Source organism: Oratosquilla oratoria, chromosome 20, assembly GCF_046742065.1.
Source record: "Oratosquilla oratoria isolate Oo_2021 chromosome 20, ASM4674206v1, whole genome shotgun sequence".
NCBI classification, from domain to species: Eukaryota; Metazoa; Arthropoda; class Malacostraca; order Stomatopoda; family Squillidae; genus Oratosquilla; species Oratosquilla oratoria.
The window spans coordinates 51532735-51546054 of record NC_134796.1 but is presented as its reverse complement, the minus strand read 5'-3'; the positions used below and the strand labels follow the sequence as shown (position 1 = coordinate 51546054).

The window sequence follows — 13320 nt, the reverse complement described above, 5'->3', positions numbered from 1 at the left end:
TGTCTAGAAAGAGAGTTGATGATAGCAAATACAGTGTTTAGGAAGAAAGTTAAGCATAAGTACACATGGGAGAGGGTGGTGGATGGAAGGGTGGTAGATAGAGCATTGATGGATTATGTAGTGGTAAATAGGATTATGATAGGAAGAGTTAAGGATGTACATGTGCTGAGGGGAGAGGGTGGGGGAATATCAGATCATTTTTTGGTGGAAGGTAAGTTGAGAGTGGAGGATAGATGAAGAATGAGGAAAGGGGCAAAAGTTAGGGAGGTGCTTAGAGTGAACTCTTTAAATGAAAAGGAAAAGGAGGAGTACAAGAAGAAGCTGAAGGAGGAGTGGGAGGGAGTGAAGGATAGAGTAGAGCTAGGTGTGGTGGAGGAATGGGGATGGTTCAAGGAGGGAGTCACAAAGTGTGCAAGAATGGTGTGTGGAACAAGAAGGACAGGAGGAAATAGAAGGAAGGGTAGTGAATGGTGGGATGAGGAAACAAAGAAGGTTGTAGAAGAGAAGAAGCGAGCTTTCACAGTTTGGTTACAAAATAGGACGAGGGAGTCATATGAGAGGTACAAAGAAACAAAAAGAGAAGTAAAGCAAAAGGTAAAGGAGACAAAGAGGAGAGCAGATGTGAAATGGGGTAAGAGTATGACAAAATTTTGAAAGTAATAAAAAGATGTTTTGGAAAGAAATTAAGAGAGGAAGAGGAGGCAAATCAAGTAGAGGGGAAAAGGTAAAAGGTGCAGATGGAGAGATGCTAATGGAAGAGAAGGCAGTAAGGGGAAGATGGGCAGAATATTTTAGGGAGTTGCTAAATGTGAAGGAGGATAGGGAGGGAAAGATAGTTGCAGTGGGAAATGCTAAGAAAATGACCATGATGAGTGAGGAAAATGGAGGAGAAATAAGAAAGGATGAAGTGAAGACAGTTGTTAAGATGATGAAAGTAGGTAAGGCACCTGGTCTGGATGGATGCCATGCAGAATGTCTTAAAAAAGGAGGTACAGTGATGGTGGACTGGCAGGTGAGGTTATTTAATGTTTGCTAGAGAGAGGGTAGAGTGCCGGAGGACTGGAGGAGTGCCTGTATAGTTCCACTTTACAAGGGAAAAGGGGACAAGTGTGAATGTAGTAGTTTCAGAGGGATTAGTTTGTTAAGTGTAGTTGAGAAGGCTTATGGGAGGATCTTGATTGAGAGGATTAGGAGAGGAAGAGAGGGAGTAATTGGTGAGGAACAGTGTGGATTTAGGACGGGTAGAGGTTGTGTAGATCAGATCTTTGTGGTAAGACAGATATGTGAGAAACCTATAGGAAAGGGGAAGGATGTTTTTTGGGCTTTTATGGATCTGGAAAAGGCTTATGATAGGGTAGACAGAAAGGCACTGTGGGAGGTAATGCAGATATACGGGATAGGAGGAAAGCTTCTAGGAGCTGTCAAGAGTTTTTATAAGAGTAGTAGAGCTTGTGTCAGGATTAGAAATGGAGAGAGTGAGTGGTTCGAGGTAAAGGTGGGACTTCGTCAAGGATGCGTTATGTTGCCCTGGTTGTTCAACTTATACATAGATGGGGTAGTGCAGGAGGTAAATGCAAGGGTAGTGGGTCAGGGATTGGAGATGGTTAAAGAAAATGGAGAAAAGTGGGAGGTGAGCCAGCTGTTGTTTGCGGATGACACTGTGCTTGTGCCAGGATTGGAGGAGGGATTGAGGAAGTTGGTGACAGAGTTTGGGAGAGTATGTGATAGAAGAAAGCTAAAGGTAAATGTGGGTAAAAGTAAGGTGATGAGATGTACAAGGGGTGAAAGTTGCAGTAGACTGGAAGTGAGCATAAAGGGAGAGCGACTAGAGGAAGTGGATAGTTTTAGATACTTGGGTGCAAATGTGGCAGGAAAAGGTGGAGTGAAGGTGGAGGTAGAATGTAGATTGAGAGAAGCGAGTAAATGCCTTGGTGGATTAAAAAGTGTAATGAGGAATAGACATTTGGGAATGGATGCTAAGAGGAGACTTTATGAAGGAGTGATTGTGCCAACAGCACTGTATGGGACAGAAACATGGAACATAAGAGAGGAAGAGAGAAGGAGTTTGAATGTGTTTGAGATGAGGTGTCTGAGAAGTATGATGGGGGTTACTAGGCTAGATAGAGTGAGAAATGAGGTGAGGAGGAGAATGGGGGTGGAAAGGGAGTTGGGAGATAGGGTTGATGAAAGAGTATTAGGATGGTTTGGACACATGGAAAGAATGAGTGAAGAAAGACTAGTAAAAGAGGTATGGAAGGCAGATGTGGAGGGAGTGAACATGAGGGGACATCCTAGGATGAGGTGGATGGATGGGGTGAAGGGGGCTTTGGGGAAGAGGGGAATGTCTGTTGAGGAAGGACGGAAGAGGACAGAAGACAGGGGTGAATGGAGAATGGTTGTATATGGATGATGTTGTGATTGCATGAGGTGGAATGGGCGGGTGGATGGGGGGTGAGGTAGTATGTGTGAGCAAAATTTGATGCAGCCCGAAGGGATTTCTCCCCATCTTCTCCTTTTATGCATGGGGGATGGAGAGGGGGGTCGCCGATTTAATGAAGCAGCCTTGCTGTGGTTGTGCTGTGTCTTGCGACACTGCTTCTGACCAGGATGGAATGGGTGGGAATGATTTTATGCCTTTTCCTTTTTGGCTACCTCCCTTGTACATACATATACCAAGGGTTTTTCCCCCTTACAAGGGAGGTAGCCAAAAAGGAAAAGGCATAAATCATTCCCACCCATTCCATCCCTGAATACACTCCACACCCCTCCACCCTCCCTCTTATCTTAGCACCTCTTGGATGATGGGTCATCCCTGCACTCTGTCCAGTGCCCTGAGTCAGAAGCAGTGTCGCAAGACACAGCACATCCACAGCAAGGCTGCTTCATTAAATCGGCGACCCCCCTCTCCGTCCCCCCCTTGCATAAAAGGAGAAGACAGGGAGAAATCCCTTCTGGCTGCGTCAAATTTTGCTCACACATACTACCTCACCCCCCATCCCCCCGCCCATTCCACCTCATGCATCACAACATCATCCATATACAACCATTCTCCATTCACCCCTGTCTTCTGTCCTCTCCCGTCCTTCCTCAACAGACATTCCCCTCTTCCCCAAAGCCCCCTTCACCCCATCCATCCACCTCATCCTAGGACATCCCCTCATGTTCACTCCCTCCACATCTGCCTTCCCTCCCTTGTAAGGGGGAAAAAGCCTTGATATATGTATGTGTATGTATTTTATGTCCCATGTTTCTGCCCCATACAGTGCTGTCGGCACAATCATCCCTTCATACAACCTCCTCTTAGCCACTTCGGTATGATGATGCCTATGTAACTGTCGTGAGGCACGAGTGGGTACACAAGGATACTGGCGTCAGCATCTTGATTATATATATATATATATTTTTTGTAGTTGTAAATATGTTACCAATGGATTCTGTAAACTGGTTTGATAATGCTTTCTGTGTTTATTATTACTCAGGGTAAAAGAGATTGAGTAATACAGCAGTGACTTTAAATTTTATAATGCGAGTAGTGTGATATAAATTACATATGGCAGCTGATGCCGTGTGCAAGAATTTGAATCATGCTGGAGAGGTTAGCATCCATACCCAAATGTCTATTTATCCCTTGACTTTTTAATTCCCCAAGACATTTACTTGCTTTTTTCTATCTACTTCCTACCTCCACCTCCACTCCTATTCCTGCCACATTTGCCCCCAAATATCTAAAGCTATCCACTTCCTTCAGCCTTTCTCCCTTAATACTTGCTTCCAATTTGCTGCCATCCTCTCCCCTTGTACATCTCATCACCTTACTTTTACCCACATTTATCTTCAACTTGCTTCTTTCACTTACCTTCCCTAACTCCATCACTAACTTCCTTAATTCCTCCTCTGATCCTGCTACAAATGCAATGTTTTCGGCAAACAACAACTGGCTTATCTACTATTTTTGCCTATTTTCTTTAACCATCTCCAATCCCTGGCCCATTACCCTTGCATTTACCTCTCACACCACCTCATTCATGTATAAATTGAATAGCCATGGGGACATGACACATCCCTGGCAAAATCCCACCCTTACTACACATCACTCCCTCCATTTCCAATTCTAATACAGGCTGAGAGAGAGGGGGGGTTGCTGATTTAATGAAGCGGCCTTGCTGTGGATGTGCTGTGCCTTGCGACACTGCCTCTGACCCAGGGCAGTTGACAAGGTGCAGGGATGACCCGTCATCCAGGAGGTGCTAAGATGGGAGGGAGGGTGGAGGGGAGTGGAGTGTATTTAGGGATGGAATGGGTGGGAATGATTTTATGCCTTTTCCTTTTTGGCTACCTCCCTTGTAAAGGGGAAAAAGCCTTGGTATATGTATGTATGTACTATTCTTGTAAAAACTCATGATTGCTCTTTAAAATCTTTCCTCCTATCCCATATATCTGCAATACCTCCCACAGTACCTTCCTGTCTACCCTGTCAAGCCTTTTCCCAATCCATAAAGGCCCAAAAACATCCTTATTTTTTCCTAAAACTTTCTCAGAGATTTACTTTACCACAAAAACCTGATCTATGCAACCCCTACCTGCCCTAAACCCACACTGCTCCTCACTAGTTACTCCCTCTGTTCCTCTCCTAATCCTCTCAATCAAAACCCTCCCATAAGTCTTCCCAACTACACTCAACAAACTGATCCCTCTGAAACTACTATACTGACACTTGTCCCCTTTTCCCTTGTAAAGCATAACTATACTACAGGCACTCCTCCAGTCCTAGGCACTCTACCCTCTTTTAGACAAACATAAAACAACCTCACCAGCCAGTTCACCATCACTGTACCTTTCTTTTTTAGACACTCCACATGACACCACTGTAACCCAGGTACCTTACCTGCTCTCATCATCTTAATAACTACTATCACATCTTTTTTTATTTCTCCTCCATTTTCCTCATTCATCACTGTCATTTCTTAGTGCTTTCCACTGCAACTACCTTTCCTCCTATGTCATATTCTCTGCCCATTTTCCTCTTACCCCTGTCTCTTCCATTATCATCTCTCCATCTGCACCTTTTACCTTTTATTCTCTACTTGATTTGGCTCCTTATTCTCTCTTAATTACCTTCCAAAACATCTTTTTATTACTTTAATTTTTTCTGTCATACTCTTCCCCTATTTCACGTTTATCCTTTTTGCCTCCTTTATCTTATGAATCTGCCATCCTGTTTTGCAACCAATTAGTGAATGTTCATTACTTTTCTTCCACAACCTTCTTTGCTTCATCACCCCACCACTCGCTACCCTTCCTTCTATTTCCTCTTGTCCTCCTTGTTCCACACACCATCTTAGCACATCTTGTGACTCCCTCCTTGAACCATCCTCATTCCTCCTCCACTCCTAGTTCTACTCTATTCTTCACTCCCTCCCACTCTACTCTCTGCTTCTTCTTGTACTCCTTTTCTTTCTCAAATTCGAGGCAACTATTATTATTGTTAACAATCCATGGGATCGATCAGGTAGCTGTGGCAAAGTGTACTGTGGCACGATGTGCTGTACAATAGTGTTGTGGCGTGCCCTGACCAGCAGTGATGCTTCTCGTACAAGGGCCCTTTCATACAGCCAACAAGGCCCCTTCTCATATGGCCAGCAATGCAAGAGGGTCAATCAGGGCTATACATACCAGGTGTGACCATGCTGCCACATAGACATGAATGACCACTTAAACAGGCACCTGTTAGGGACAAGATGGAATGTAGGTAGAAGTGCAGATTTTCGCAAGCATGCTGATGTCACATGCATGTAACTGCACCCAGATCATGTAGCTGCTAGGTACAGTTACAAGCTGTGTAGTGAAAGACGTGCCTCATTGGGGCCCACGCCAGCAGATACTTGTTAGATTCTTTACGCGCATAACGCACCCTAGATTCTTTACATGCATAACGCACCCTTCTGTATGCATAACCTACCTATTAAGGATTGCGTAAATCATCCTACCTTGGTTTCACTGCCGCCTACACTTGCAACATGCAAACAGTAGCAGTCTTCCATAAAACAAGATTTCATTTGTTCTGCATAAGGAGGTGGTAAAGTAAAGGCTCACAAAAACTCCACATAATTAAGACCCATTTAATGCTTCCATATTAGCTAATGGATGAAGGTTACTATTCTCCCCTGTCACACTGCTCAACCTGTGGGTGAGATGGTGGGTAAATTAGAGCCCACAGGGAGAGAGACAGCCACAATGCATGGCGAGGTAGACACGAGGAGCCTGGACCCAAGGGTGTGGCAGTGGCACCTTCCAGATTGGGCTTTTTCATCCACTTTTCACTTTTGGGCCTCTGGTGCCCATACTGTTGGCCTGAGTGGTGTCCAAGTGAACTCCACAGCAGCTCTAGCAGCCCTCGATCTGTGGGTGAGATGGTGGTTTAAATTGGAGCAGGTGACCAAAATGACCCAAAATTGAAAAAATGTTGACGAAAATATAAATGTTACCGATTTGGCCCAAAGTTAACCCACAGGGAGAGAGTTGTGCACAGTGCATGGCGAGGTAGACTTGAGGAGCCTGGGCACAAAGGTGTGGCGGTGGAGCCCCACCAAATTTGAGCCTTTTCACCAATTTTTCATTTTTGGGCCTCTGGCGCCTGTACTGTTTGCCTGAGCAGTGTCCAAGTGGACTCCACAGGAGCCCTAGCTGCCCTCGACCTGTGGGTGAGATGGTGGCTAAATGTGGCTAAATTGGAGCTGGTGACCAAAATGACACAAAATTAAAAAAAATCTCAAAGGGAATTTTGACGAAAACCGAAGGTCATCAATTTGGCCCAAAGTTACACCACAGGGAGAGAGTTGTTCAAAGTGCACAGAGAGGTAGATGAGAGGAGCCTGGACCCAAGGTCGTGGTGGTGGCGCCCCTCCAAATTTGAACCTTTTCAACTATGTTTCACTTTTGGGCCTCTAGCACCTGTTCTGTTGGGCTGAGCGGTGTCCAAGTGGACTCTACAGCAGCCCTAGCTACCCTCAACCTGTGGGTGAGATGGTGGCTAAATTGGAGCAGGTGACCAAAATACATACATATACCAAAGGCTTTTTCCCCCTACATGGGGGTTAGCCAATAAATCAAAAGGCATAGAAACCACTCCCACCCCTTCCATTTCCTATATATTTCACTCCCCTCCACCCTCCCTCTTATCTTGGCACCTCCTGGATGACGGGTCATCCCTGCATACAATCCACTGCCCAGAGTCAGAAGTAGTGTCGCAAGACACCAAAATGACACAAAATAAAAAAAATCTCAAAGGGAACCCAGGAATTTTGACAAAAATCTGAAGGTCACCAATTTGGCCCAAAGTTACCCCACAGGGAGAGAGATGGGCACAGTTCACGGCTGTGACGCTCCTCCAAATTTGGGCCCTCTCATCCAGTTTTCACTTTTGGGCCTCTAGCACCACACAATTAAGACTCAGTGAGTGGTGTCTGGGCCCAAGGTGGTGGTGGTGCCCCGCCAAAGTTGGGGCTTTTCACCCAAGTTTAACTTTTGGGCATCTGGGACAACAATTTCACAGCTGTGCCTAAGAGCAAGAGTTAGTTTATCTATCACTACTTGATCATATAGTCTAGTGGCTGTTACTAGTTACCTGGGAGCTGTGGATCTCATACAAGAAACAATTGGTGCTGCAACAGACTGATGGAGTGATTATTTTATGGTGATGACCCCTTCCACTCCAAATAATATAGAACATATGAGAACTACTATGGGACATGTCATTCTTTTATCCATTCACTATCTCCCCAAAGTTGCTTGCACTCTTTAATAAAGAGATACTCATGCCAAGTAGGGGAGTTTGTAATGTTTAATCATTCAGTTCATCTTGAGGATAAAGGCTGAGGTACACAATAATGCAAATTATAATGGGGCAGAAACATGGAACATAAGAGAGGAAGAGAGAAGGAGTTTGAATGTGTTTGAGATGAGGTGTCTGAGAAGTATGATGGGGGTTACTAGGCTAGATAGAGTGAGAAATGAGGAGGTGAGGAGAAGAACGGGGGTGGAAAGGGAGTTGTTGTTGTTGTTGTCGTTCCCTAGACTGTCTGTCCGAGCAGTCCCGTCTCCCCAAGGAAGGCCACAGCCGAAACTGGGTTTTCCCACAAATCCTTTATAGAGTGTATGTTGTGTTGTTTGCGTGCATGATTGTGTATAATGCAGTCTTCCATTATGTGTTGTATGGTATGGGGTGAAGTGTTACATCCTGGGCAGCTGTTCACAACACGGTCGTCCAGCCTCTTCTGGTAGCTTAGAAGTGCTGGGTGGTGACCGCATCGCAGTCTGGCCAAGTGGACTCTGTCCTTTTGTGGGAGAGAGGATTCAGAAGGGTGGATATCAGGGGGTCTGGCATGCAGCAGTGTGTTGTCTTTCAGTGTGTTAATGGAGCGGTGAGTGATATGATTATGAATATGTTTCTGGAGGCTGGTATTTGGTGGTTGTGGAGGAAGAGAAGAGAGTATCTGTGCGTAATAAAGGTCTTTGGGTGTAGTTTTAATGTTTCTTGGTGTGTGTGGGTGTTCTGCTATGTAGTGTAGCGGGTGTGATGTGTTTGTGGTGGCTGCAGCAAGTGTTTGTGTGCCTCTCATGTCGAGGTGGTCCTTGACTTTGAGGACTTTTGTTTCATGGTGTAAATGGTCTGTAGGTGATGTATTTGTGCAGCCTGTAATTGTTTTTAGGGCTTTGTTTTGTATGATTTGAAGGGTGTTGTGGTGTGTCTCACTGAGATTAGGAGCCCATGCAGGACTCGCATAATTCATCACTGAGCGTATGCATTGTTTGTATATTGTTATATTAGTTTCTTTGTTTTGTCCAAATGTTGTTCCAGTGATTGACTTAAGTGCGTTAAGTCTAGGTGTGCATTTGTTTTTTATGTTTGTGAGGTGTTGTTTGAAAGACATGGATGTATCGTATGTTACACCAAGAATTTTCGGTGTGTTTGTGTGTGGTATTAGAGTGTTGTTGATGTAGAGATGAGGTATGTATTTGTGTTCTTTTGTCCAGTTGGTGAGAAGTGTTGCTGTAGATTTGGTTGGAGCTATTTTGAGTCTGTTTGTGATGAACCATGTGTTGAGTGTGTCAAGGTAAGGCTGGATTATTTCTGCAGCTTTGTCTGTGTTACGATGTGTGCATGTGATTGTTATGTCGTCTGCGTAGGAAGAGATTTGTATTTCTGAGGTGTCTGGCGTGGGTAAGTCATGCATGTATAGATTAAATAATGTGGGGGATAGAACTGAGCCCTGTGGTACTCCGTTCTTAATGTTTCTGATGTGCGATGATTGGCCATTATAGGACACTGGAGCTGCAACGTCTACGTCGTGGGACCACCCCCCAACCCCAAGAGTTGGGGGCCAATCAGCAGCAACCACCCCTGGCCATCAGCTCTACGCAGATGGCACCGATCCCCAAGGAGGAGCTACGCCTACCTGGGGGAGTACCACAATCCTGGAAAGGGAGTTGGGAGATAGGGTTGATGAAAGAGTATTAGGATGGTTTGGATACATGGAAAGAATGAGTGAAGAAAGACTAGTAAAAGAGGTATGGAAGGCAGATGTGGAGGGAGTGAACATGAGGGGACATCCTAGGATGAGGTGGATGGATGGGGTGAAGGAGGCTTTGGGGAAGAGGGGAATGTCTGTTGAGGAAGGACGGGAGAGGACAGAAGACGGGTGAATGGAGAATGGTTGTACATGGATGATGTTGTGATGCATGAGGTGGAATGGGTGGGGGGATGGGGGGTGAGGTAGTATGTGTGAGCAAAATTTGATGCAGCCAGAAGGGATTTCTCCCCGTCTTCTCCTTTTATGCATGGGGGGACGGAGAGGGGGGGTCGCCGATTTAATGAAGCAGTCTTGCTGTGGATGTGCTGTGTCTTGCGACACTGCTTCTGACCCAGGGCAGTGGACAAGGTGCAGGGATGACCCGTCATCCAGGAGGTGCTAAGATAAGAGGGAGGGTGGAGGGGTGTGGAGTGTATTCAGGGATGGAATGGGTGGGAATGATTTATGCCTCTTCCTTTTTGGCTACCTCCCTTGTAAGGGGGAAAAAGCCTTGGTATATGTATGTATGTATAATTGTAAGTGTATTTTTCCCATTTTCAGGTACAACTTGATCATATGGATGCGGTCATCAAGTGTTCGTAATGTAGAGTGCCCCATGTGTGGAGATGTGCCAAACTTAACTCCAGTTGAGAATGGCTATGGGGATGGTTTCACCATTGTCTCCACCCAAGTCTGCACGCTGAGCTGACCTGACCTGACCTGTGCAAATCTTATAGAATGTGTAATGTGTTTTCCTTACTGTTTTCAAAGGAAACTTGTTCAATAGTGATTTAGTTTTCAGTTTTTCCATCATATTCTGAAAAACGGTGGAAGAACATAAAGTATGTGAATAATTCTGTTTACCACGTTTTCAGGTTCTTATGAGGTGCTAAAATCATTCTACTCAGAGTGGTGTGTGTGTGTCTTTGGTTTTCTTTAACATTATATACAAGTTTGTAAATAATGATTATGGATTTATCATAGATATGTAATGTAATAGTAATTGATTCAGTTGTATTAAAAGTATTTTGACAGTTATTTATATAATATAAGGTATGGAAACTTGAATAAATTTTCAATTAATTTTTGCCCCTATTTTCACCTCGTGGAAAATCCATACTCCTGCAATGGTTGGTAGTCCTTGTGCCCTCCCAAAGATCTCCCTGGGAACAAAGTTTGGATGTCTGTGCAGCATTAGTGTATGTACCTAATTGTAGTATACTTGGCTTCAAATTCATGTACAGTTCCAACTTAATCTATATCCTTGATTTCCAATTATCATATTTAGATTTGAACTCGGGCTTGTTTCTATGTCGCCAGCTTAAAGTGGTAGAGGGAGGAGAGGTTGCTGGCACCACTTACAAACTTTCTAAAGGTGGCAACTATCTGTGAAATGCAGAATATTCTGTCATCGAAACAACCGAAGGGGTATCACACTTGTAGATCCGAGACTGGGACACTCTACTGGAAAGTGTCATACTGTCAGGAGTATGTAGTAATGGAGCCATGTATCACTTACCTTGTCCTCATTAGTTCCTTTGTGCTTCTTCGTTTTCTTTGTTTAATATGACACTTGTCTAGTTACTCTTTCACTAGTATCACCTATCAATCCTACTCTACCTAAGTTTTGTCTGCATTTCTCTTCTACTGAGTTTCTATCATTCACACCTTCTCACCATTCACCTCACATATGCTCTCACACAGACACACATTATATATATATGCTTCTGACCCAGGGCGGTGGGCAGGGTGCAGGGATGACCCGTCATCCAGGAGGTGCTCAGATGAGAGGGAGGGTGGGAGGGGTGTGGAATGTATTTAGGGATGAAATGGGTGGGAGTGTTTTTATGCCTTTCCCTTTTTGGCTACCTCCCTTGGAAGGGGGAAAAAGCCTTGGTATATGTATGTATGTATGTATATATCTATATGTATATATATTTCTACGTGGAAATTCTACACGAGGGTCTTGAAAAGAAAATGAGAAAAACTGTGGAAGCTGCACATATCGCCACCAGGGAAAATAACAATGACAGAGACGGATTTAAATGCTTTTCAAAAACAGCAAGTGTCTTGATAATTAAATCATTAGCTGGCCAGGTTCCCTCTTGCTGCGAGTATAAGACATGCGGTCTAATTGTAATGCAACATGTCCTCTGAAGAAGACCAAGTTGGTCGAAACGTTAGGGCAATAAACTCTATTCCCAACACATCTTCGTTTGCCCTTCCCCACCCATTTCTCATTTGTCTGAAATAATTTTTAAATTATATATATATATATATATATATAATATATATAAATATATATATTTATATAGCTAGTTTATTGGTATGTGGCCAAATCCCTTAAACTGGAGATCTTCTGTCACTGATGCAAAGCCAACACCACTCGGTTTCATGATTGATCTTAGTGGGTGCTACAAAGGTTCCTCTGTCTCTGGGGAAAAAAATACAAAGCTCCCAATCAGTCCTTGGGATTGGTCTTGATTGCTTGGATGTACAGAGCTGAGCTGGGTCTATGAGGATATGATGTTTTGCCATAGCAACACTCAGGCCTACAGTGCTTTCATTTATTCTGTAACATACAAGAACAAAAACTGTTATTACCAGATTGTTAGATAGATTGATAGATTATTAGTTATATTATTAGACTGATAGATAAATAGATTGATAAAGATTGTTAGATATTTAGACTGTTGGATGGTTATATTTAAATTATCAGATTGGTTGTTAGATAACTTGTTAGAGTAGATAATTTGTTAGACTCAGATAGAAGATTAGATTGTTAGATAGATTGATACATATTGTTAGATATGTTAGATTAGATTGTTATTGATATAAATTGTTAGTTAAATAATTTGTTAGATTATTAGATACATTTATAAATTGTTTGATATGAGATAAAATGTTAGATTATTAGATTGTCATAGATAGAAGTTCACAAGCTCCAATTTAGCCACTATCTCAATCAATGGTTGAGGGCGCCCAGGGCTGCTATGGAGTCCACTTGGACCCTGCTCAGGCCAACACTATGGACACCAGAGCCCCTAAAAGTGAACCACAGGTGAAAAGGCCCAAATTTGTTTAGCACCATTGCCATGCTCTTGGGCCCAGGTTCCTCACATCTACCTCAGCATGCAATATGCCCAACTCTCTCCCTGTGGGGTAACTTTGGGCCAAATCAGTGACTTTTGTATTTTTGTCAAAATTTCGATTTTGGGTCATTTTGGTCATGTACTCCGATTTAGCCACCATCTCACCCACATGTTGAAGGCACCCAGGGCTGCTGTGGAGTCCAATTCGAAACTGCTCAGGCCAACAGTACTGGCACCAGAGGCCCTAAGGTGAAACATAGGTGAAAAGGCCCAAATTTGTTGGAGTGCCACTGCCACATTCTTGGGCCAAGGCTCCTCACACCTACCTCGGCATGCACTATGCCCAACTCTCTCCCTATGTGGTAACTTTGGGCCAAATCGGTAACCGTCGGATTTTCATAAAAATTCCTGGGTCTTTTTTTTTTATTTTTTATTTTTTTTTTGGGTCATTTTGGTCATGTGCTCCGATTAAGCTACCATTTCACCCACAGGTCAAGGGTAACTTTGGGCCAAATCGGTGACCTTTGTATTATTGTCAAAATTCCAGGGATTTGAGAATTTGAGATTTTTTTGATTTTGGGTCATTTTGGTCATGTGCTCTGATTTAGCCACCATCTCACCCACAGGTCGAGGGCAGCCAGGGCTGCTGTGGAGTCCAC

At 43.8% G+C, this 13320-nt stretch overlaps 1 protein-coding gene across 1 annotated transcript in view; it reads left to right on the top strand.

Moving 5' to 3' along the window:
* LOC143036573 (2-oxoglutarate and iron-dependent oxygenase domain-containing protein 2-like) overlaps positions 1–10653 on the top strand; it is a 38743-nt gene extending 28090 nt beyond the window's left edge. Inside the window, exon 7 of the mRNA XM_076204101.1 lies at positions 10131–10653. Coding sequence (XP_076060216.1) covers positions 10131–10278 — 148 coding nt within the window. The 3' untranslated portion in view covers positions 10279–10653. The remainder of the gene's footprint in view (positions 1–10130) is intronic.
* The last annotated feature ends 2667 nt before the right edge of the window (positions 10654–13320 follow it).